Below are 25,321 nucleotides of genomic sequence, written 5' to 3' on the forward strand. Positions count from 1 at the left end.
GGTATACCTGCCACTATTCCAGGCCCTTGTATTGGAGACGGTCAAGTATATGAGATTACCTGGGGTCCATCCTGTGTAGGGCCCTGAATGCTGTTTTAAGAATGTTGGGTTTTACCATGCTCTGAGTGTGATGTGAAGGCAGTTGGAAAGGATCACTGAAACTCTGCAGGTGGGTGAGGGTGGGAGCAGGGAGAGTAGGCGATGTTGGTGTCTCAGAGGACAAGGAGCAAGGAGCGGTCAGATATAGGGACGTCCTTGTGACGCAGACATGGGGGTGAGAGGAGGGGAGGGCAGAATGCTTACAGAATTGGGCCTGAGTCCCTGGAAAGTTGGAGCCACCATCGACTGACTTGAGGAGACTGTGGTTTTGGTGCAGGGTGGGCTGGTGGAATCAGCCCATTTTAGTCTGACATTGTTGCTGACCGCCCAGTGGAAATAGCTGTTGGGCCGTGGGTATTCAGGTCTGTGGTCCGGAGAGGGTGTAGCCCCTCTGCACAGAGGTGGCTTGTGAAAGGCCAGCAGAGGGGCCACGGGGTGGAGACCTAAGGATGGAGTCCAGGGTGCCTGCAGAGTAGAGGTCAGGGGATGGGCAGGGCCCAGCCCCCTCAGACAGAGGAAGGCCCTGGAATGTTCCACTGGCCAAGGGAAGCTGTCAGGGAGGAGAGAGACTCAGTGGGTCAGGTGCTACCCAGACTGGTGTAGGAGGCCTGAGAAGAGCTGGCTGGAGCCCTGGGGAGGGCACTTGTGACCCTGACAGGGACAGTCCCCACGGGGTCCCTCTCTCGGGTCTCACCAACCTGTTGCAGTGACTCAGGCTTTAAGAACATATGCCAACATGCATGCTTGTCATTATACTGCATATAACACTTCACTTTCAGGATTCTCTTGACTGTACTTTGTTTTGTTTTTTTTTTTTTGGCCGAGAGGCATGTGGGATCCTAGCTCCCCAGCCAGGGATTGAACCAACACCCCCTGCATTGGAAGGTGAAGTCTTAACCACTGGACCACCAGGGAAGTCCCATTTCTTGGCTTTTCTTAAAAATTTTATTTTTCCATAAGAATTTTGGAGTCAGGACACCTAGTTCTCCTATTAGGATTCTATTAAGTCTAATTTATATCTCTAAGGCAGTTATTGTGTTTCTATCCAGGATGTCTTTCCAGAAGGAAAGAACTCCCAGTTAGAGCAGTGGTTCTCAATTTGGCAACGTGTGGACCAAGTTTCAGTTGTCATCTCTGGGCTGGCACCTAGTTCAGAGAGGGTGGGATGAAGCCCCCACTGCAGAGCCTTGCTGGGGCCCCAGGGTTAATGGTGCCGCACTGATGACCCCTGCCTCAGATGCCTGCAAACCAGCTTTCTGCCAAGGGCCCTCCTCCATCTTCTCTAGTGTTAGGCTGTTTCATGGCACTCATCCTTCCGCGATGCTCTAGAAGAGTAGACAGGGTGTGTGGACATGTATCCTTCTCTTTAGCTGCCCAGGTTCTGACCCCCTCCTATCTAAGGGGGATGCGGTGGGTGGCAGCCAATGTCACAGAAGTGAAACCAGCTGGACACCTCCCCAGCTCCTCTTACAGCCTAAGAGCATGTGGGGGCCTGGGCTTCTCTAGGCAGGCGCAGCAGCTGGGACTCTGGCCAGCCCTTCAAAGAGTGCAGTGCAGGGGCCTGTCTCCCTACTGAAGGCAGCAGAGCTTGCAGGACAAGCTGTTAATACAAGGGTCCTGAATTGCAGAATTCAGTGGCAACAGCAGGAATTTCCTCACCTGGCCACTCTGAACCTGGGTTTTGGGCACTGCTGCTGGCTGCCTAGAGCTAAGCCCTCTGCTTGACAGTTCTGTGGGCTTTTTTTTTTTTTGGCTGGGTCATGGTTGCTGTATGTGGGTTTCTCTAGTTATGGGTAGCAGGGTCTACTCTCTAAGTCTTGCTGTGTGGGCTTCTCACTGTGGTGGCTTCTCTTGTTGCCAAGCACAGGCTCTAGGGCACTTGGGCTTCAGCAGCTGCGGGCCGCGAGCTCAGTAGTTGTAGCTTGTGGGCTCTGTTGCCCTGAAGCATGTGGAATCCTCCCAGACCAGGGATCGAACTCGTGTCCCCTGCATTGGCCAGTGGACTCTCAACCACTAGACCACCAGGGAAGTCCTCTGTGGGCTTTTAAGTACTCTCTGGATCACTTCCCTTTTGCTTTCAACATTGTGTCTGTTGCTTGCAACAAGAATCCTAACTTGATGCACATGGATTCACCACATTGTGAGAAAAACCAGAGGTTGAGATTTTCAACACTGATTTAAGAGACTTTCTGCTTCTATAGAAGATCTACGAAGTATGAAACTCAGTATCCAAGCATACAAGTTTCCTACCCCAGACACCAAGTACGGTTGGCTAGCACAATTACATCAAGGATTGGGGGAAAAGGAAGTCCCACGTTACAACCTTCCTTTGTTATTATCAGTCTGTGTACGAGGGATATGATTTGGCCCCATGCTATAAACAAACTGTGGGCCTGGATCTTAGAAGAAGGCTCTGAGACACACATATTTATTTTGCCTTAAATTTGGTTCTTTAGGAATGAGATGGTTTGGTGATGATTAATAACAGGATTGTTTGACAAAATATACAAAATCCATGTCAAACCCAGTGTCAGGCAGAGGAAGGAAATCATCACCAGCACCACTGGCTGTGGGTGGAGTGGTGATGGGCCGGCAGAGGAAGAGAAAGGCAAGGACCGTGGCGCAGTCAAGTTTATTGTCTTCCTCCCTGGAGAGCACAGTTTGGATCCCTTGTTGAATAAGGTAGAACATTCCTCAGGTTTGCGCTTACTGTGTGAACACTAGGCCCCTCTGGGTAACAGGGACAGGCTCGGTATCAATTTGCCTTGAATTTCTGCCCACTGCCCAGGTCCGGATCCTCTTCCATTCCCTGTTCTTCACTTCTCTGCTTCGACGGATGTGGCTTTCTGCTGTCCCGTCTCATCCTGTCTGGTGCCCTTGTCCCAGCAGTGAGAACGGGGCCGGGTATAGAAGATGGAACTGGCATCCAGGGCCGCCCGGGCAGCAGCTCGTCCCCACATGCCCCCTGTGGTCTCAGGTGCCTCCCGGATATGACAGGAGCCCCCCAGTACCCCACGTCAGGAAGCAGGGTGATTGTCCAGAGAGCCCAATGCAAGCTGTTTGAGGTAAAACTGGGGGCAGCCAGATCCTGAGAGAGCCATGGGGATGTGCTCTGAGGATGAGTGGAGCCGCAGGTGGGGTCCCTCCTTCCCAAGGCCCAGGGAGCCGGGGAGGCTGGAGCGAGAGGGCTGTGAGTCTGAAACACCAGAGTGAGCAGGAGGGTGGGCTGTGCGCTGTCAGATGCGTTCACGCTTCAGAAACTGAGGGGGGGGCACAATGTGTACATCAATTCAGCTTACACTCGGTGGGAATATTTAAGTACGGCTTACAGGGAAAAAAGGGTCTGTATTACGACGCATCTCGTTTTGTTTCAGCAGCTGCTGCTGACTCGCCTACCCTATACCCACTCTCCTCAGCAGTTTTGAGATATCCAGTGGCAAGTTTCCTAGGCCTAGAGATAAATTATAATTGGTCTTTTCTAGGGGCAGACCTATCTAGGTTTTGAGAAACCTGAAGCTTCCATAATTGGGTAGTAGAGAAAATTTTTTTTCTGAGAAAAATTGTAATACTTAATACAAAGTTAGGGGCCATGTGACTTTTACTTAGACTGACAAATGATAAACCAAATTATAGATTTTAGAAAGCTGGCAAACTCTACAAACACCATGAAGTCCTGATGAGTAACATCACCTCTGTATTAAGGGTGGCCGTTTAATACATTTTTTTCCCTACAGTTTTGGGCTCTGTCTTCTTTGATCTAAGTCCAAAGCTTAGGAGAACTTAGAGGCTTTGTAAAGGACTTAGGAAATACTACAGACAGACTGAAGTAAGGTCAGGAAGGCAATTTCCAGAAATGCAGATTAAACAATCTGAGATAGATAACTGTCCTGTTTTTATTATTTGCTGTGAAATACAGTGTGAATGGATGTCCACGTGGAAGCATACCCCACCCCCCCAGGAGGGCTGGTTCCCGGTAGCCACTCGGTGTAGGGGGGACTCACTACCACTGAGCTGAGCCTTTCTTCCACGTCCACTGAAGTTGGTCACAGCTTCCCCGGCAAGAATCCACAGAGGAGAGGCACCCTCACTCTAAGGGAAGCGCGTGATGATGGCACTTGTGATAAGAGCATTTTAACAGCATACCTTTCATACTGTAGCATTTCTCAGATGGAAGGCTCAGGTCAAAAGGTCTTGGAATTTTCCAGACCTTCAGGTGGGTCCATATACCAAAACAAGTAATTCCTCTAAAAGCTTAATGTCTAAGACAACAAAACTTTACTCATCCTCAAACAGACGCCAAGAATAAGGCAGATTCAGAGATGACTAATACATAAATCCAAGTGGACATAAAAGTCCTGACTCACTCAACAGATAATACACAAAAAGGCCAAAGCATAAACCTAAAAGGGAAAAATGTCTTTAACTGATGTGAAATAAATATTGTTGAGGTTCCAATTCTTTATTAGAAATTTCCAACCCCCATTTTAGTTAACAAGACGCTGACATATAATCTCTTCCAATGCTTCCAGAACACAGCCTGACCCTACCCTGTCAGCCACCTTTGAGGTAACACGAGCTCTCTCAGGAACCACCGGTGCTTAGCGATGTAAAGCAAAAGACCCCAGAGCGCGCGTCACTTCACTGCTAAGACATGTTGCTCCCGTCACCACCACTTGCCGCTGGGCTTCGTGGGCTCTGCTCAGGGGCCACGGGAGGGAAACTCGAGGGACCCACACTACCCTGATGAAGGACGTCTTAGGAAAGCAAGAGAGCATCCTGGTGGATAAGATGAGACACTGGTAACAATTACCAGACTTCTTAAAAAAGTGGAAAAAGGCTACAGTATTTTCTAAAATGATCAATGGTGCATGACCAACTTCTTGTTCCAAAGAGTTTGAAACATCCAAATAATAGTCGTGTGTCTTGGTTTGATATGGGGAAAAAAGGAAATGGAAATCTCTTTCCCATCTAGGCTTTTCTTTAGCGGTTCTCTAATCGACATGTGGGCTGAGCAGGCACAGGGGCTGCTGAAGCCACAATCCTGTCATTAGTGAGTAAATCTCACCTGACATTTTTTGTAAAACATGTACTACCAGATCTTGCCAGATGTTTATGGCTCATTTTTACAATGCGAAGAGGGAACACATTCTACAAACTTGTGGCTGTTAAGAAGTGGCCCCATCATTTCATTGTGTGGAGTCATTGGTTAACTTGCCCAGGCAAGGCTTGCTCTCGCAGCTCTGTGAGGAGCTCTCTGGCCAGTTTTCTCGACCTATGGGCTTCCACGCAAAGATGATCCCATCTGTACAAAGTATAGTCCAGGAAGCCAATAATCTCGTTCATTATCGCATCTGTCTGAGCCATCTGGAATGAGGACAGAAAAGAAGACAAATTAAAACACTTTGCAGACAGACTCGTCTCTTCATCCAGTGGACCAACCATAACCATCCTGTCTCCCAGAGGCAGCTGCATTCCTATCAGCTCCAAAGGTCTATTGTTTGTTTTCAAGGTGATGAGCAAAGCAAGACCATTCTCAAACCTTGGCCAACTCGTGAGCAGAGTCATTTCCTAAAGCTCAGACACACAACAGCTACAGACAAATGCTTTATTTCTTGGAACACCTGTCACAGCTTTGCTGGGGTTATTTGCTGTGAGAAACAGAGGCAAATGAGCGTACTATGCTTGACTTTCTACAAAAGGCTCACTCTAATATGAGAACTGGAAAATGCTGAAAAGAGAGTGCCACCTGTTCTCACACAGACAGCTTTACAAACGGCATTCGTGGGCTCGCTGGCCCACTTGTCTGTTAATAGGCACCTAAGATTTTGACCCCCTTCATGGATCACAGCCTTGTTGAAGCTCAACAGTTAAAAAGCTAAGATCATAGCATCCAATCCCATCACTTCATGGCAAATAATAGGGGAAAAAGTGGAAGCAGTAACAGATTTTATTTTCTTGGGCTCCAAAATAACTGCAGACGGTGACCGCAACCATGAAATTCAAAGATGCTTTCTCCTTGGAAGGAAAGTTATGACAAACTTAGCACATTCAGAAGAAGAGACTTCACTCTGCTGACAGAAAGTCTGTATAATCAAAGCTACGGTTTTTCCAGTAGACATGTACGGATGTACGAGTTGGACCATAAAGAAGGCTGAGCACTAAAGAACTGGTGCTTCTGAATTGTGGTGCTGGAGAAGACTGTTAGACTGCAAGGAGACTAAACCAGTCAATAGTAAAGGAAATCAACCCAAAATATTCATTGCAATGACTGATGCTGAAGCTCCAATATTTTGGTGCAAACAGCAGACTCATTGGAAAAGACCTTGATGCTGGGAAATACTGAAGGCAAAAGGAGAAGGGGTGGCAGAGGATAAGATGGTTAGACAGCATCACCGACTAATGGACATGAATTTGAGCAAACTCCGAGAGAGAGTGGACAGAAGCCTGGCATGCTGTATGTGACCATGGGGTTGCAAAGAGTCAGACACGACTTAGCAACTAAGCAACAACAACAAAGGTTTTAACGCTTGACTCTTACGGGGAAGCAGGAAACACAGGAACGGTCGTTTCTGCTGAATACAGCCTTAGTTGTTGGTGCCCTTAAGTGCCATTTTCCTAAGAGTTCGGTTCAACAAAAAGGGGGAGAATCTCACAATCTATCTGTGTGAAGAATTTACTGTGCTTTTTCAGACAGAAGTATATAAGAACCTCTGTTTTTGAGAGTAATCTATGCTTTTTGTTTGTGAATCTACGCTTCACAAATCGACATGGCATCCTTGCACAGGGGCCATGCTAATCATGTCTGTCTCCTTCAGACTTTAGGCTGTGAGCTGCCAAAGTGAGCACCACGCATGCGTTTGCTGTGTGAGTCAAATGTTTAAGTCGCCTGAGCAGCCCAAGGCCAGGCTCCTTCCCCGTGTGCACACTGGGCCCTTCTGGTAGGACGACCAGCTGCCCTGGTCCACCTGGGACTCTCCAGGGCCCAGGACAGCCTTCAGTCCCACGCCACCTCTGTCCGTGAGTCAAGGCAGATCACTCGGCAGCACGGGTATTGAGTGAGTGAGAGCAGGGGACACCCTGGGCCCCCTATACAACGCTGGTGCTCCTCGGCCACCTACTGGCAGCCGCCCAAGCCGAGAGGGTCTCTGCAGGGGCTGGGGGCGGGGGCGGGCTGCCGGCCTGGGCGGATTCGATGTGGCTCTTGGTGTCCAGATCATCCTCTCTTGGCTTTTATTTAGAAGCCATCACTGACGCTCTGTGCAAACCACCTCAACTCCCACGTTCCACTCCAGGTCTCTGGTCACCCTGCCCCCTGCCGCTGAGGGAGGGACGCTTGGCCAAGGGCGTCTGTATGGGGCTTCAACTCATTGTGAGCTCCGCAACGACAGAACTGAACTCTGTATTTGAGATCAGGGCTGCCTTTCGGCTGAGAGCGCTGTGGTCCAGCAACAGAAGATGGAAGGAGACCGAGAGGGAAACGTGAACTCAGAGCAGGTCGAGGGGGCAGGAGAGGATGGGCCTCAGGGGCCGGAGGAACCTGGGCCCCAGCCGGGCTCCTTGTGCCTCATCCTCATCACAGAGGCTCCGAAGGAGGAGAGAGTGGAGACGGTAAACCAGGAGCAGGGGGCAGAGAAGCCGAACAAGGGGCAGGAAGGGCAAGGGTTCTGACCAAGGGATTCAGTGGGAACTCAGAGCTGAGCCCTGGGGCCTGTGCGTGAACCCAAGGAAGCAGTCGGTGGGGAGCATCCTGCAGCAGAGGCTGGGGTGTGGGGCCACGAGAGGGGGAAGGTGAGCTGACGGCACAAGGGGCCACTCGGCTAAGGAACACGGTGCAGAGAGCACAGGGCTCAGAGCCTAGAGCTCACAGATGACAGCAAGACCAGGACCCGGCTGGGGGCTGGCTCTGCTCCCTACTCTCTTTCTCACCAAAGCCAGGCCAGGGCTGGGGTTCTGGGGGTGGTGATGCCCAAACCCCTGGGAAAGAAAGGCTGTCCCACCAAGCCTAGGCTTTCCTAAGTGGCCACCACCTGCTCCCAGTCAGGCAGACCTGGCCCAGAGCTCTTCCCAGGGTGCTCGAAGAGGACCCCAGGAGGAGCCAGTGCTGGGGGGACTCCTTGCATCTGTCCTGCTCGTAGCAGTGCTTGCTGGGCTGGCTTCAACGGACCATGTGGCACTACAGGAAGCCTTCAAGTAGGAAAGGCCGGTATGTTAGTAAAGGCAGTTTCAGAACATCTCTAAGGGCAGAGCCCAGGAGGCACTCTGAGCTACGACCGCTTCTGAGGTGCCGGGAGGCCAGCGCCCACCTGCCTAGGAACCGGTACAGGGAAACAAACACCGGGTTTCATCCTTTAATGATTTTTTTTTTTTTGCAGCTGAGCTGACTTAGGCAAGTGTATAAAGATGTGCGGGGGTTTTCCGAGCTCCCCCAGGCTCAGGTGTAGATCAGCAGTGTTGACTGGGGTTGAGCTATTTTGTGGGAATTGGCCTCTGGCATCGGTGACAAGCCTGAGCTTGGTGACATGACCAGCTCCTGAGTCACAGCGGCCATTCTGTGGGTGAGACCTGAGAGGGTGGTCCGTGTGAATGTGGACTGTTCCTGGAATGGAGGGAAATATGGTTGGAATACGGAAGCAGAGAACTGGGTGTCTCTGAGGAGCTTTCTCTAGACTGGATTCTCTCACACCCTATGGGCTGGGACTCTGTGATCTCCCTGGCCTGCTTTCCACCCCCAGGGGGACAGGATGTGGGAGGAGAAGGAGAGCACAGGCTCAGGGAGGAAGGGCAGCCAGGCCTGAGCAGGCTCCTTGGGCTGAGGCCCCTCCCCCAGGTTCCAGGGCCTGGGCAGGAGGTCAGAGGTCAGGCAACAAAAATACCACCAACGCTTGCATGATTCAGAAGTGCCTGCCTTTGACTTTTTTGTTTTTGAAAACAGGTTTTCTTTTATATATGCGTACTAAGTTGCTTCAGTCATGTCCAACTCTTTGCAACCCTACGGACTGTAGTCTGTCCATGGGATTCTCCAGGCATTTCCTCCTCCAGGAGATCTTCCCGACTCAGGGATCAAACCCATGTGTTTTACTTCTCCTGCATTAGCAGGTGGGTTCTTTACCACTAGCGCCACCTGGGAAGCCACTTCTCACATATATATGTTTTTTAAAATTTATATATATATATATACACAAATACATTTATATATATGTATTTTTTATTTGGCTGTGAGGGGTCTTAGTTGCGGCATACGGGATACAGTTCCCCCAGCAGGGATTGAATCTGGGCCCCCTGCGTTGGAAACTCGGAGTCTTACCCAGTGGACCACCAGGGAAGCCCCCTTAACTTTAAAATAACTTTCAATTTTAAAACAGTCTTAGATTTACAGTTTGACCAAAAAGATGATACAGAGAAATCCCATACCCCCACACTCAGTTTTCCTGTAAACATCTTACATTAGTTTAGTACATCTGTCAGAATTAATGAGCCAGTATCTATTCATTTTATTAACCCGACTTTTAGGTCAGACTTTATTCTGACCTCAGTTTTCCCCTAATGTCCTTCTTCTGGTCCAGATTCCATCTAAGACACCACATTACATTTAACTGTCGACCCTCCTTAGGCTCTTGTTGGCCATGACAGTTTCTCAGACTTCCCTGTTTTTGATGACCTCGACAGTGTTAAGGAGTATTGGTCAGGTATTTTTGTCAAATGTCCTTCAACTGGAGTTTGCCAATTGTTTTTTTCATCACTAGACTGGGGTTACGGGTGTGGGGTAGGAAGGCCATAGAGGTCAAGTGCCATTTTCATCACTTCCTATCAAGGTGACTTTAGTACTGCGGATGTTGATCTTGATCACCTGGCTGAGGCAGCGGCTGACAAGCGACTAGTATAATTTATTCCTGGCCAGAGAGGAAAGTTGGTTGATACCCAGTTCTACAGGTATGAGGACATTCTTTAGCTCTCACCTATGGAGTTCTCCCACCCCAAATGGATTTGGAGGTGAGATGTGCATTTTATAAACACACAGGACAGATCGCTGTGCTGGGGTGGGCCCTGAGGAGATGGCACCCCACATGTGACAAGCAAGTCCTCTTCTGCTCTTGGCCACACCTGGGCTCTTGGGAGGTCTTCTGTCTGAGCCCTAGCAGATGGCCTGACAGGCTGGCTGTGTGGCCTGCCTGCCCCACATACCTTGTTCTCCTGGGACCGAGGAGAACCTTCTGGGCACTGGTGACTGAGTTTTTGGCAATCCCACTGGTCACTGGGACTTGCTTCACGTTCACATTCAAACAGAGCAGGAGAGAGCAGGAGGGGGCCTCTGGGTATTGGGAACATTCCTTTCTTGATTTGGTTGCTGGTTTGCATGGGTGTTTTTGGTTTGTGAAAATTCATCAAGTTATACTTTAATGTATATATTATAAAAAATTAGAAACAGAAAAAAAAACCAGCATTTTTTTTTTGAGATGAGCTTATAACATAAAATTTGCTATTTTAACCATTTTAAAATGTACAATTCAGTGGCATGAATTATATCGCAGTGTTGTACAACCACCGCTACTGTCCATTTCCATAGCTTGCTTATTATCCCAAACGGGCACTCTGCACCACTCCCCACTTGATTCTACTATCTGTCTCTATGAATTTACCTATTCTAGGTACCTCACACAGTACCTCACACGAGTACAATCATGTAGTATTTGTCCTTTTTTTGGTGTCTGGATTATTTTACTTAGCCCTCAAGGTTCATCCATGTTGTAGCATGTGTCATTCATTCATTGTAAGCCTGAATAATATTTTACTGTATGTATGTATGTACAAAGCATCTTTGGTTTATCCATTCATCTGTTGATGGGCATTTGGCTATTAGGCATAACACTGCTATAAGCAGGACTGAACAAGTATCTGTTTGAGTCCTTGCTTTCAGTTCCTTTGGGTACACACACAGAAGCAGAACAGCTGGATTATATGGTGATTCTATCTTTAAATTTTTGAGGAACCATCAAACTGTTTTCCACAGTGGCTGCATCATTTTAACATTCCCAACTGGAAAGGTGAGTGTTCAATTTCTCCATGTCCTTACCAAGACATGTCTTCCATTTTGTTTTACTTGGTTTTTAGTATATGTCCTAGTCCCTGGGTCAGGAAGATCCCCTGGAGGAGGGCATGGCAACCCACTCCAGTATTCAATCCCATGGAAAGAGGAGACTGGCAGGCTACAGCCCATAGGGTCACAAAGAGTCGGACACAACTGAAGCGACCGAGCACACACATATGTCCTAGCGGGTATGGAGCAGTACCTCACTGTGGCTTTGATTTGCATTTGATTTGATTTGCATTTGCATAAGAGCTAATGACCAACTTAGACAGCATATTAAAAAGTAGAGACATTACTTTGCCAACAAAGGTCTGTCTGGTCAAAGCTATGGTTTTTCCAGTAGTCATGTATGGATGAGAGAGTTGGACTATAAAGAAAGCTGAGTGCTGAAGAATTGATGCTTTTGAACTGTGGTATTGGAGAAGACTCTTGAGAGTCCCTTGGACTGCAAGGAGGTCAAACCAGTTCACCCTAAAGGGAATCAGTCCTGAATATTCTTTGGAAGGACTGATGCTGAAGGTGGAACTCCAACACTTTTGGCCACCCGATGCGAAGAACTGACTAATTTGAAAAGCCCCTGATGCTGGGAAAGATTGATGGTGGGAGGAGAAGGGGACGACAGAGGATGAGATGGTTGGATGGCATCACCGACTCGATGGACATGAGTTTGAGTGAACTCCGGGAGTTGGTGATGGACAAGGAAGCCTGGCGTGCTGCAGTATATGGGACTGCAAAGAGTCAGACACGACTGAGTGACTGGACTGAACTGAGGAAGGATTTCTTTGTAATTAGCAAATGTTTTTTAAATTTAAAAATTAAACTCTTTGAGCCACTGCAGTAAGCACATTCTCAGTGAAGTCTTGTTCTTCTTCACAAGGAGGAAGAGTCACACACTGTAACAAAAAGATGGCCTGAGGAGATGGGAGACTAGCTTCCAGCTTGGATCCTGGCCATGAGCTGTGTGACCTGGGAGCAGTCTCCTCCTTATCTGCGGCCCTCTTCCCTCCTCTGTGCCATGCAGGTGTTGCACAGGGCAGGCTCCCCATCTGGCCTGGCTGTCTCTTCCCTTCCTGTCTATCCATGCTTGGACAGCATCCTGGAACATAGGCTCCTTGAAGGCCAGGCCCTTGAGTGATAAGTCACGCTTCCCTTGGGTTGTGAATGAGAACCAGGATGCCAAAAAAGGGGAGACTTACGAGGGTGATGACTTCCCGGGCAATCGTGTGTCCTCCAGGAGCCCAGAGCAGGAAGTGCAGGAGGAGGCGTCTGACCAGCTGCTGACAAGCAGGCGGTCTGGGGTCTCCACCTAGGTTCTCTCCAGCTGCAGCCTGCAAATCCCTGGCCGAGAGGGCTGGACTCCTGAACAGCTTCGTGAGGCAGCCAAGCACTGTCTTCACCTCCACCTGGGAATATAATTTCAAAGGAAGAGATCAGGGGGACGGTTGGGACATGTGTGGGGCTAGGATGATTCAATTCTCTGAAGCAGCCCCAGAAACGGGAGAGGACTCGTGCCCGAGGAAGGTTAGAGAGGGTGGACCATGTCTGAGTTTACACTGCTCCACACAAACCCAAATGGGCGTAATGGAAATTTCTTGACTTTCGTCTTGCTCACTAAGCAGCCAGGGCACCATGCCAGGAATTGACCTTTTTTTGTTGTTGTTGTACAAAGGAAATGGAGAAAAGTCCTCAGCAGAATGTAGTCATATTTTCATATTGTGGGAAAAAGAACAAAAGGCTCCTTGAAAACTTGCTCACTATCACAGCCACGGATCAATTAAAGCCCCGTGCTTGGACCTCCACTGAGTCAGTGTGCTGATAAGAATGAGGTTTGCCTTTTGCCATCTTTGGTTGGGAGGAAGTGCCGGCTCAAACACACACACACATCCACACACACACACACACCCACACCCACACACACACACACCACATGTGTTTTGTTTTAGACACTGGGACACTGTTCATACATATTTAAAGCTCAAGCAGAGGTCACAAGTCTGTGGAATCCATATAATAATAGTGATTGTTACAGGTCTGTGGGTTGTTTCTGCATAAAAAATATTTATTTCATGCCGAGACTTCAAGAATGGTACATCAAGTTGTGACTTGGAAAACAAAGCAAAAACTGAAAGCTGTAGATCCAAAATGCCACTTGGACTCATGAACAGCTATGTTCCCTCATTTTCGAAAGAACACTTAGGCCCACTCTAAAAATTCCCATGACCGATTTTATGGATTTTGTGTGAGTCCTTTTTTTCTTTGAAAATTAAGGCTTCATTCAGTGAAGTCTGTCATAAATTCCAACATACTAGCAGCGTTGTGTGAGCAACTCTGACCACAGTGAAGATCATGAGAAACTGCACCCTGGGCCCTTCCGTGGTGGAGGGCCACGTCCTAACAGGAGAGGGCCACTCCCTCACCACCTCGTGTCTAGGCCCACCCTGATGGCATCCACAGGAGCCCATGGCTGTCCTGCGTCTAGGCTGGTCTGCAAAAATGTCAGGGCTTAGGAAGCGATGCCTCCATAATCATGTTCTTCTTGTTCATCTTCTCCCCTCACCCAGTATTCCCTGAGGCTTGCCTTGTTTCTTTCTCTTTTACTCCAGGCCACCTTTCCCTTCAAATACCTTCCTCATATGCCAAAAACGTTAATGCTTTCTAATCTTATAAGGAGAAAAATATAAGCTTTCTTCTCTAAGTATTAATTTTTATCCTGCAGTATGAAAATTTACGTATGCTTACTGTAAAACATTTGAACAAAAAAGTAAAAAGAAAAAAAATCAAAATGACGGTAACAACTATTCAAAGAGACTTATTAAAAGTGAGGTTTATATCTTTGTCATCTTTTTTCTATGCATTGTGAACACAGCACTTACTAAATACAAGGACTGTATTCTAGGGCTTGCACAGTGCACTATAAACAATTTACCATTATCTATATAGCACAAGTTCTTTGATAACACGATCTTTCATGGCAGAATGCCATTCTGTGGCTGTGGAGTGAAAGTCGCTCAGTTGTGTCTGGCTCTTTGCAACCCCATAAACTATACAGTCCATGGAATTCTCCAGGCCAGAATACTGGAGTGGGTTACCTTTTCCCTGGAAGATTTCCAGGGGAATCTTCCCAGCCCAGGGATTGAACCCAGGTCTCCCACACTGCAGGTGGATTCTTTACCAGCTGAGCCACAAGGGAAGCCCAAGAATACTGGAATGGGTAGCCTGTCCCTTCTCCAGCGGATCTTCCTGACCCAGGAATTGAACCGAGGTCTCTTGCATTGCAGGCAGACTCTTCACCAACAGAGCTATCAGGGAAGCCCATTCTGTGGCTGTAATACACCAACAATTTATTTAGGCAATATCCTAACTACTAAAAGTGTAGGCCATTTCCAGTTACTGCAGTTACAAACAACACTGCAGTGATCCTGTATATCAATCTTTGCGCAGCTCTCTACTTACTTCCTTAGGAGATTCCTAGAAGGGGAACCACAGGGTTGAAGTGTATGAGCCCTCACTTAATTTTTAAAAGTATACAAACATAGGAAGTTTTTGTTTTTTATCATGATTCAGTTCAAAGTTAACAAAAGGAAGTGAACACTGGCTGGCAGAGAACAGTCTGCAGAGACAGGAATGGGTATTTGCACAGGCCGTATTGCATCCCAGGCAGGAATGGTTACTCTTTGTCGCTCCCCGTCTCGAGCTCCCATCACCACCTGCCCCAACCTTGAATCTCAAGGATGCCCAGCAGAGGTGATGTTTCCAGCCACAGGACACTATCACATCCAGGTCAGTACTGTGATTTAATTATGCCTTTTAAGGCAAAAGCACAGGTATTCTCATGGAGAACTCCATGGACAGCGGAGCCTGGCGGGCTGCACAGCTCATGGGGTTACGAAGAGTCGGACGCGACTGAGCGACTAACTCTTTTAGTTTCACTTTAAGGCAAAAGCACAAGCAATGTCAAGCTCAGTCAAATCGAACAATAATCATGTTTTTAAAGGTAGTTCACAGTCTTTCAAGTCACCCAACAGACCCATCAAAGGGATTAATCTCACAAAACCCAGGGGAGTGAGAACTGTATATTAATACTACTAGTTAAATTAGGAGAGCTGGGCCCCGCTGCTCCCCAGGATACCACCCACACCAGGGCCTCAGCCCCAGGCAGACGGCCGCCTCGGACAGAACAGCTAGGGAGAAAACTGACGTCCCAGCGCTAAGCTCCTCTGAGTGATCTAATCTGTTTTGATCCAGGCTGCCAAAGCACCCCCTGAGTGAGAACTATGTGTAAGTTTTATTAAAAAATAAACCAAAAAAGGACTCACTTAGCTGGTAGAAAGATATGCCAATGCAGAGTTCTCTAGAAAATAAATCTTACGGGACTATTTACTTCTCTATACTTCAAAAGTAATCTGTCAGTTTCTATGATCCATACAGAATTTAACATAAAACCTACCAGTTTAGCTAATACAGAATCAAATATGAAATATATGTAAAAAGCTTCAGAAATCATTAGTATTCATATGTGCTGTGTGCTCAGTCGTGTCTGACTCTTTGCAACCCCATGGACTGTAGCCTGGCCGGGCTCCTCTGTCCACGGGATTCTCCAGGCAAGAATACTGGAGTGGGTTGCCATTTCCTCGTCCACGGGATCTTCCCAACCCAGGGATCAAATCCACGTCTCCTTTGTCTCCTGCACTGCAGACAGATTCTTTACCCACTAAGCCACTGGGGAAGCCCGAAAACAAATTAGGATTCTCTTTACTGTGATATTTTAAAAGGGAAAAAAATAGTAAGCTCTCTTTTTAATCTGATAGCAATCTTGAAATACATGTTAATTTCTCTTAAAAAAATGTTCTATTGGGATCCAGAATGATCACCAAATTGCAACTTTTTGAAATCACAAACTTTTCTCGCCCCTGCCATGTAACATGCTTTTAAACAAGTAAAATATACAGCCATACTGAACTAGTCTCTGTTTTTTTCAAACAACAGAAAACATCAAGCAAATGGGAGCACTGCTCTCTATATAAAGAAACCCACTCCCTTTAATTATTAAAGTCAGGAAAAAGCGGTGGCAGTTGAACTTTTAAAAACCAGCAAATAAATGTTTGTAAGGAAGGCGCAAATGCCTTTAATCAATACATGGCTCCTGTAATTATCATATTCCACACAAAATAACAACTGTCTTTGCCATGGGCACTTAGCCACTCCTGTACTTCGCTGCTCTGCTATTTAGGAAACGACCAAGTCGTTTTTTCAGAAGCTAAGTGGTTAATATCATGTGATTACTTTAGTAAGAGTTCTAAACAAAGCCGGTACTGTGAGGATCTACTGACTGATCCAAGAAAGGACTTAAGTCAAGAGGGAAGCAGACAGGGCCAGGCTGCAGGGAAGAAAGAGGATGGTGCCCCTCAGAAGAGGGTCAGACCCTGTATGACGGCCCCTGGAGCGTGCAGCCCCGAGGCCGGCACACCTGTGATTCAGGACAGAGCAGCAGTGACTAAGGAGAGAGAACGGCCCAGGGACAGGAGGCCTGCACTTGTTTCCTCGGTGTCTCCTGCGAGACCTGGCCTCCCGGTCCACTCCTAAGGGCAAGAAAATATCTTGACTGCACGCCCAGGTCCCACTCACTCTTCCAGGCCCACGTCTTCCTGTACCTGCTGAAGTGCCTGGAGGTCAGTGAAAGCCAAACCCACCACCGCAGGGTCCCTTTCTGCACCCAAGAGACCGCCCCCGAGGCCGCAGGCCTTGGGCCGCGCCACCTACCATGGTCCGCGCTCTCTGCTGATGCCCGGCGCCTGGGCTGCAGCTGAAAGCCAGGAGCCACAGCAGGGCCTCTGGGGGTTCAGCCTCAGCTTCTGACATCAGTAACTGCTCAGCCGTGATATCAGCCCATCCTCCAAAGTGAACAAACAAGAACCAGCTCTCAAAGGGGCCTCCATAGGACCTGGAACAGAAACAAAACACAGGGCAGTTAGGCAACTTGATTTCTTTTCCTTTTAGGTTTTTAAAGAGACTGTAATGTCTGTGAATGGTTGCCTTCAATTGTTCTTAGCCACTGAAGTACAGCTTGTAAGGAATACAAGTCAGGCTCAGAGAGAGAGCTCAAAACGCCACCCTGAACCCTCACAGGATGTTCAAAGGCAGGCTTCCCTAAACCCCCCGTACCCTGACGACCTCAGACTTTTAAATCTTGACACCCAGGGCCCCTGAGTGAGCACAGACATTGGAGAAAGGAAGTTTTGGCCCATGACCAGCAAGAGTGATGCAAGGTGAGCGCCCGTGGGTGCACCACTCTGCCTTCTGCCTGGGCTGCACAGCTGGGCTGCTGTGGAGACGGGGCCCCCAGCCACAGGGCAGCCACCCAGGTAGCCCAGAGCAGAAATGAGGGGACCCCCTGGGGTCCAGACAGAGCCCAGAGAAGGGACGCAGGCGGAAACACGTGCTATTCCTTTACTCACAAAACGTTTTAGCCAATTTTGGCAATTGTGAGTTTTTCAGTTTACTGCAGTTCAATCACTCAGTTGTGTCTGAGTCTTTGTGACCCCATGGACTCCAGCATGCCAGGCCTCCCTGTCCTTCACCAACTCCTAGAGCTTACTCAAACTCATGTCCATTGAGTCAGTGACGCCATCCAACCATTTCATCCACTCTCGTCCCCTTCTCCTCCTGCCTTCAATCTTTCCCAGCATCAGGGTGAGTCATTTCTTTGCATCAGGTGGCCAAAGTATTGGCATTTCAGCTTCAGCATCAGTCCTTCCGATGAATATTCAGGACTGATTTCCTTTTTGATAGACTGGTTAGATCTCCTGGCAGTCCAAGGGACTCTCCAGAGTCTTCTCCAACACCACAGTTCAAAAGCATCAATTCTTCGGCACTCAGTTTTCTTTATAGTCCAACTCTCACATCCATAAATGACCATGGTTTTGACCAGACGGACCTTTGTTGGTAAAGTAATGTCTCTGCTTTTTAATATGCTGTCTAGGTTGGTCATAGCTTTTCTTCTAAGGAACAAGTGTCTTTTAATTTCATGGCTGTGGCCACCATCTGCAGTGATTTTGGAGCTCAAGAAAATAAAGTCTCTCACTGTTTCCATTGTTTTCCCATCTATTTGCCACGAAGTGATGGGACTGGATGCCATGGTCCTAGTTTTCTAAATATTGAGTTTTAAGCCAACTTTTTCACTCTCTTCTTTCACTTTCATCAAGAGGCTCTTTAGTTCTTTGCTTTCTGCCATAAGGGTGGTGTCATCTGCATATCTGAGGTTATTGATATTTCTCCCAGCAATCTTGATTCCAGCTTGTGCTTCTTCCAGCCTGGCATTTCTCATGATGTACTCTACATATAAGTTAAATAAGCAGGGTGACAATATACAGCCTTGACGTACTCCTTTCCCAATTGGGAAATAATCTGTTGTTACATGTCTAGTTCTAACTGTTGTTTCTTGACCTGCATAGAGACTTCTCAGGAGGCAGGTCAGGTGGTGTGGTATTCCCCTCTCTTTCAGAATTTTCCACAGTTTGTTGTGATCCACACAGCCAAAGGCTTTGGTGTAGTCTATAAAGCAGAAGTAGGTTTTTTTCTGGAACTCTCTTGCTTTTTCAATGATCCAATGGATGTTGGCAATTTGATCTCTGGCTCCTCTGCCTTTTCTAAATCCATCTTGAACATCTGGAAGTTCATGGTTCACATACTGTTGAAGCTGCCTTTCTTTGGGATTGGAATGAAAACTGACCTTTTCCAGTCCTGTGACCACTGCTGAGTTTTCCAAATTTGCTGGCATACTAAGTGCAGCACTTTCACAGCATCATCTTTTAGGATTGGAAATAGGTCAACTGGAATTCCATCACCTCCACTAGCTTTGTTCATAGTGATGCTTCCTAAGGCCCACTTGACTTTGCATTCCAGGATGTCTGGCTCTAGGTGAGTGATCACACTATCACGGTTATCTGGCTCATGAAGATCTTTTTTGTATAGTTCTCCTGTGCATTCTTGTCACCTCTTCTTAATAACTTCTCCTTCTGTTAGGTTCATATCATTTCTGTCCTTTATTGAGCCCATCTTTGCATGAAATGTTCCCTTGGTATCTCTAATTTTCTTGAAAAGATCTCTAGTTTTTCCCATTCTATTGTTTCCCTCTATTTCTTTGCACTGATCACGGAGGAAGGCTTTCTTATCGCTCTTTGCTATTCTTTGGAACTCTGCATTCAAATGGGTATATCTTTCCTTTTCTTTTTTGCCTTTAGCTTCTCTTCTTTTCTCAGCTATTTGTAATGCCTCCTCAGACAATCATTTTGCATTTTTGTATTTCTTTTTCTTGAGGATGGTCTTGATCACTGCCTCCTATACAATGTCAGGAACCTCCATCCATAGTTCTTCAGGAACTGTGTCTATCAGATCTAATCCTTTTTTTTTTTTTTCTCACACAATCTGTTTATTTTTTCCATTTTACAAGTGAGGAAACTGAGGCACGGGGAAGTGAGCAAATGGACTCACGGTCATACCCTTGGAAAGGGCAGGCTCCTTCATCCTTCCCACCCACTGTCCAGTGTCTCTGCCTCTCTCCACCGCAAGGCTCTGAGTGAGCTGTCTCTGCTGGCTGACCACAGTTCCTTCTTTGCCGCTGTGTTCTGCTCTAGACAGGCTCTCCCCTCCACCACTCCACTAACATGGCTGCCTGTGCTTCCTTTGAATCTATTTGTCACTTCCACTGTATAATCGTCTAAGGAATTTGATTTAGGTCATACCTGAATGGTCTAGTGGTTTTCCCTACTTTCTTCAATGTAAGTCTGAATTTGGCAATAAGGAGCTCATCATATGAACCAGAGTCAGCTTCTGGTCTTGTTTTTGCTGACTATACAGAGCTTTTCCATCTTTGGCTGCAAAAAATATAATCAATGTGATTTTGGTATTGACCAGCTGGTGATGTCCATGTATAGAGTATTCTCTTGTGTTGTTTGAAGAAGGTGTGTGCTATGACCAGTGAGTTCTCTTGGCAAAACTCTGTTAGCCTTTGACCTGCTTCGTTTATACAAAGGCCGAATTTACCCGTTATTCCATGTATCTCTTGACTTCCTAGTTTTGCATTCCAATCCCCTATAATGAAAAGGACATCTTTTTGGGGTGTTAGTTCTAGAAGGTCTTGTAGGTCTTCATAGAACCATTCAATGAACTGTATATCAAATTCTTTCCTCTCATCATGTATTGATCAGTGCTGAAAAGTTAAAGCTTTTGTGAAGATGTCCTTTTGTCACACAGGGAACCGGGAGGTGGAATAAAGGATAGACTCTGCTTAAGGTAAAGACCCACTAATTTTGCTTAGAGACAGTCCTAGCAGCCTAACATCTCCCGTGGGAGAAATGGAGCAGGACTAGCCTGAGATCACATGGGGCAGAATCCTCCTTCTGAACTGGGGAAGCTCCTGTAACAGGAGAGCCCTGGGCCCCTTTTGCAGTGCTCCATCCTTGCTGGATCTGGGTTCACACTCCTCTGCTTGGCTCATGGAATCCTGGGGCCAGCACTGTCCCCACCTCCTCGAGCCACTGCTTTCCTCCTGTCCCCCGAGAACAAGTGAGTAAATTGTGAAATCTAGTTTGCCAAACAATGACAGAAAAGTGGGGCATTCATCTTACTTCCTTGTCCCCACAAGAGGGAGAGCTGATGCTGAGTAGTGGGCTGGGTTATGGTCCAAGGTAAGGAACAGGCTCCATGGGGTCTCCTTCCTGCAGGCCTCACAGACGAGTAAGCTGAGCAGGGTCCCCCATGCCCCCTGCTCCCACGTGGGCATCCCGCGTGGATCACGGTTCAAGGCCTGGGAATGCTCCCTCCTTTCCTCTAGCAGCTGAGTGTGCAAGGCAGTCCCATGGGGCTGGCTGAGAAGGTGCCTAAAGCTACTCACAGACCCCTCCCAGCAGGTGGCCTAAAGCCTAGTGGAGGGAGATCTGGTTTAGGTGGGGCCCCCAAGAAGTCTGGGGCCTTATCCTGCTCTTCAGCACAGATAACCAGACGGTGCACTGGGGGATGCCAGGGCATGGAAGGTCATTAATACAGCCAGTCCTCTGATGCCCACTTGGCTGTCTCTCCTGCTGGTTCTGTCTCTCCTACTGGTAAGAGTCTTGGGGTGGGGTGAGTACTTGGCACCCAAACCTGCATCAGTGATGATAAGCAGAAGAGCACCGGCCACAATTTGTGATGACCAGTAATGAGATTCTAGAGAATTTCAAGTAGGAAAAGTGGCAAAGGGAACAAATGAAGACAGTCTTAGTAGACTAGTGTGCATGCATGCATGCTAAGTTGCTTTAGTCATGTCCGACTCTGCGTGAGCATATGGACTGCAGCCCACCAGTCTCTTCTGTCCATGGGATTCTCTAGGCAAGAATATTGGAGTGAGTTGCCATTTCCTTCTCCAAGGGATCTTTCCAACCCAAGGATTGAACCGGGTCTCTTACGTCTACCTGCACAGACTAGTATAGACAATGAATAAAATACTCTAAAAGCAAGGAAGTTAAGAGGAAGCAGAGGGCGCTATGTTGCAAAGAACTTAGCAAAGTCTAAATGTGAGTGGTCTTAGGGAAATAATATACGTGTTATTTCCCTAATATTATATTTATCTAATATAATATTAGAAATTATGTTAGAATGGATTTTCTAATTTCAGACAAAAATTTATTACAAAGAGGAGGAAAAGAAACATTTCATCCTACCATGCAGGAGAAGTTTAGAATTTCCTTCCCTAGAGAGGCAGAGTAGACAGAAGGGCCTAGAGAGATGCCATTCTTGTTTTGCAAGCCAGGGGGAGGGGGGTGGGTGGGGGGTGCAGCATGTGAGCAGTGCTTTTTTCCTAAGGTCTAGTCTATGTATCGGAGAAGGCAATGGCACCCCACTCCAGTACTCTTGCCAGGAAAGTCCCATGGACGGAGGAGCCTGGTAGGCTGCCGTCCATGGGGTTGCTAGAGTCAGACACAACTGAGTGACTTCTCTTTCACTTTTCACTTTCATGCATTGGAGAAAGAAATGGCAACCCACGCCAGTGTTTTTGCCTGGAGAACCCCAGAGACGGGGGAGCCTGGTGGGCTGCCGTCAATGGGGTCCCACAGAGTCGGACACGACTGAAGCGATTAGCAGCAGCAGCAGTAGTCTATGTATTGTTATACTTGTACATTTCCAGATCTAACACCAGCCATTACTCTCAACAGCTTCTAGGCCAGGTATTTACACATGCAGCCTATTTATTTTGAGCTGCTTGCAGTGCTCCCTCCACTTCTTACTCAGCAGTGTGTATGCCTGTTTGGGGATACATGCAGCCATACCTCATTTTACTGCACAGAAACACAGAAAATGGTGTTTTTTTCCCCACAGATTGAAGGTTGTGGCAACCTGGCATCAAGCAAGTCTACTGACTTCATTTTTCCAACAGGATTTGCCCACTTCCTGTTTTTATGTACATTTTGGTGATTCTCATAATATTTCAAACTTTTCCATTATATTGATCATGGTGATCTGTGATCTTTGATGTTGCTACTGTTGTTTTGGGGTACCATGAACTGTGCCCATATAAGCTGATGAACTTAAAAGATAAATCTGTGTGTTCTGACTGCTCTACCAGTCGGTTGTCTTATCTCCTTCTCTTTGGGCCTCCCTATTCCCTGAGACACAACAATATTCAAGTTAGTCCAACCAATGCCCTTTTCTTCAATTGGAAAAGACCCTGATGCTAGGAAAGATTGAAGGCAAGAAGAGAAGGAGATGACAGAGAACGAGATGGTTGGGCGCCATCACTGACTCAACAGATTAGAGTTTGAGCAAGCTCCAGGAGATGGTGAAGGACAGGGAAGCCTGGTGTGCTGCAGTCCATGGGGCTGCAAAAAGTCGCACACGACTGAGCAACTGCCAACAATGTCCTACAACGGCCTCTAAGTGTTCAAGCGAAAGGAACAGCTGCACATCTCTTACTTCAAAAGGTTGAAATCATGAAGTTCACTGAGGAAAGCATGTTTAAACCGAAATAGGCTGAGAGCTATAGGCCTCTTGCACCAAACAGTTAGCCTAGTTATGGATGCAAAGGAAAAGTTCGTGAAGGAAATTAAAAGTGCTACTCTCATGAACACATGAAGGATAAGAAAGCAAAACAGTCTTATTGCTGATATGAAGAAAGCTGTAGTGGTATAGATAGAAGATCAAAACCAGCTACAACATTCCCTTAAACCAAACCCTAATCCAGAGTAAGGCCCTGACTCTTCAATTATGTGAGGACTGAGAGAGGTGAGGAAGCTGCAGAAGAAAAGTCTGAAGCTAGCAGGGGTCGGTTCATGAGGGAAAGAGGCCATCTCCACAACACAAAAGCGAAGGGTGAAGCAGCAGGTGCTGGTGTAAAAGCTGCAGTAAGTTATTAACGATGCTGGCTACACTAAGGCGATGGCACCCCACGCCAGTGCTCTTGCCTGGAAACTCCCATGGACGGAGGAGCCTGGTGGGCTGCAGTCCCTGGGGTTGCTAAGAGTCGGACACGACTGAGCGACTTCACTTTCATTTTTCACTCTCATGCATTGGAGAAGGAAATGGCAACCCACTCCAGTGTTCTTGCCTGGAGAATCCCAGGGACAGGGGAGCCTGGTGGGCTGCCGTCTATGGGGTCGCACAGAGTCGGACATGACTGAAGCGACTTAGCAGCAGCACACTAAACAACAAATTTTCAATACAGATGAAATAGCTTTATATTAGAATAAGATGCTATCTAGGACTTTTACAGCTGGAGAGGAAAAATCAATGCCTGGCTTCAAAGCTTCAACAGACAGACTAACTCTCTTGCTAGGGACTAATGTAGTTGGTGACTTCAAGTTAAAGTCAATGCTTATTTACCATTCTGGATATCCTAGGGCCTTGAAGAATGATGCTAAATGTACTCGGCCTATGCTCTGTCAGTGGAACAATGAAGTCTGGATGACAGCACGTCTATTTACAATGTTTTACTGAATATTTTCCCTGGAGGAGGAAATGGCAAGCCATTCCAGTATTCTTGCCCAGAGAATCCCATGGACAGAGGAATCTGGCAGGCTACAGTCCATGGGGTCACAAAAAGCTGGACATGACTGAGTGACTGAACATACTGAATACGTTGAGATCTACTACTCAGAAAAAAAAAATTCCTTTCAAAATAATACTGCTCACTGACACTGCACCTGGACACCCAAGAGCTCTGATGGAGAACAATGAAATGAATGTTGTTTATATGCCTGTTAACACAACATCCATTCTGCAGTCCATGAATCAAAGAGTCATTTTGACTTTCAACTCTTACTGTTTAAGAAAAACATTTCATAGGGCTGTAGCTGCCATGGGCTTCCCTGGTGGCTCGGGGTAAAGAATCCTCCTGCCAGTGCAGGAGATGCAGATTCAATCCTTGGGCCGGGAAGATTCCCTGGATGAATATTCTTGCCTGGGAAGTCCCATGGACAGAGGAGCCTAGTGGGCTACAGTCCGTGGGGTCACAAAGAGTCAGATATGACTTAGTGACTAAAAACCAAACAAATAGCTGGTGTAGAGGGTGATTCCTCCACGGGATCTGGGCAAAAGTAAACAGAAACCCTTCTGGGAAGGATTCACCACTGTGGATGCCGTCAAGAACACTGGGACTCGTGGGAAGAGGTCAAAATATCAACATTAACAGGGATTTGGAAGAAATTGATTCCAACCCTCATGGATGTCTATGAGGGGTTTACGACATTAGTGGAGGAAGTAACTGCAGATGTGGTGGAAATAGCAAGAGAACTAGAACTAGAAGTGGAGACTGAAGACAGAACGGCTACAATCTCATGATAAAACTCTAACAGATGAGGATCTGCTTCTTACAGATGAGCAGAGAAAGTGGTTTCTTGAGGTGGAATCTATTCCTGCTGAAGTTGCTGTGAACACTGCTGAAATGATAACACAGAATTTAGAATATCACATACACTAGATGATAAAGCAGTGACAGGGTTTGAAAGGAATGACTAATTTTGAAAGCAGTTCTGCTGTGGGTAAAACGCTATCCAAAGGCACTGCACATTACAGAGAAATCATTTGTGAAGGAAGAGTCAACTGATGTGGCAAACTTCACGTTGTCTTAAGAAACTTCCGCAACCACTCCAACCTTTGCCATCTACC

General features: G+C 47.1%; 1 protein-coding gene and 1 non-coding gene across 32 annotated transcripts in view; both read right to left on the bottom strand.

The window, feature by feature from the left end:
- Window positions 1-3,969: 3,969 nt before the first annotated feature.
- Window positions 3,970-25,321, bottom strand: part of FANCC (FA complementation group C) — a 348,443-nt gene continuing 327,091 nt past the window's right edge. For 29 of the 31 annotated variants that reach the window (XM_086416983.1, XM_086416977.1, XM_086416988.1 and 26 more), the window contains 3 exons: window positions 16,946-17,126; window positions 12,382-12,588; window positions 3,970-5,463 (listed from right to left, as the gene is read on the bottom strand). In XM_086416983.1, the coding sequence (XP_086273109.1) occupies window positions 5,299-5,463; window positions 12,382-12,588; window positions 16,946-17,126 (553 nt within the window). In that variant the 3' untranslated portion in view covers window positions 3,970-5,298. The remainder of the gene's footprint in view (window positions 5,464-12,381; window positions 12,589-16,945; window positions 17,127-25,321) is intronic. The other 2 variants (XR_015170188.1, XR_015170187.1) reach the window with 1 other exon arrangement.
- Window positions 6,843-6,945, bottom strand: LOC147367550 (U6 spliceosomal RNA). Its single transcript, XR_015132243.1, has one exon. It is a non-coding gene; the product is annotated as a U6 spliceosomal RNA (small nuclear RNA).

The sequence above is a fragment of the Bos grunniens genome, chromosome 8 (assembly GCF_055505025.1).
Source record: "Bos grunniens cultivar Pamir isolate PY7600 chromosome 8, Bosgru_T2T1.0, whole genome shotgun sequence".
NCBI lineage: Eukaryota > Metazoa > Chordata > Mammalia > Artiodactyla > Bovidae > Bos > Bos grunniens.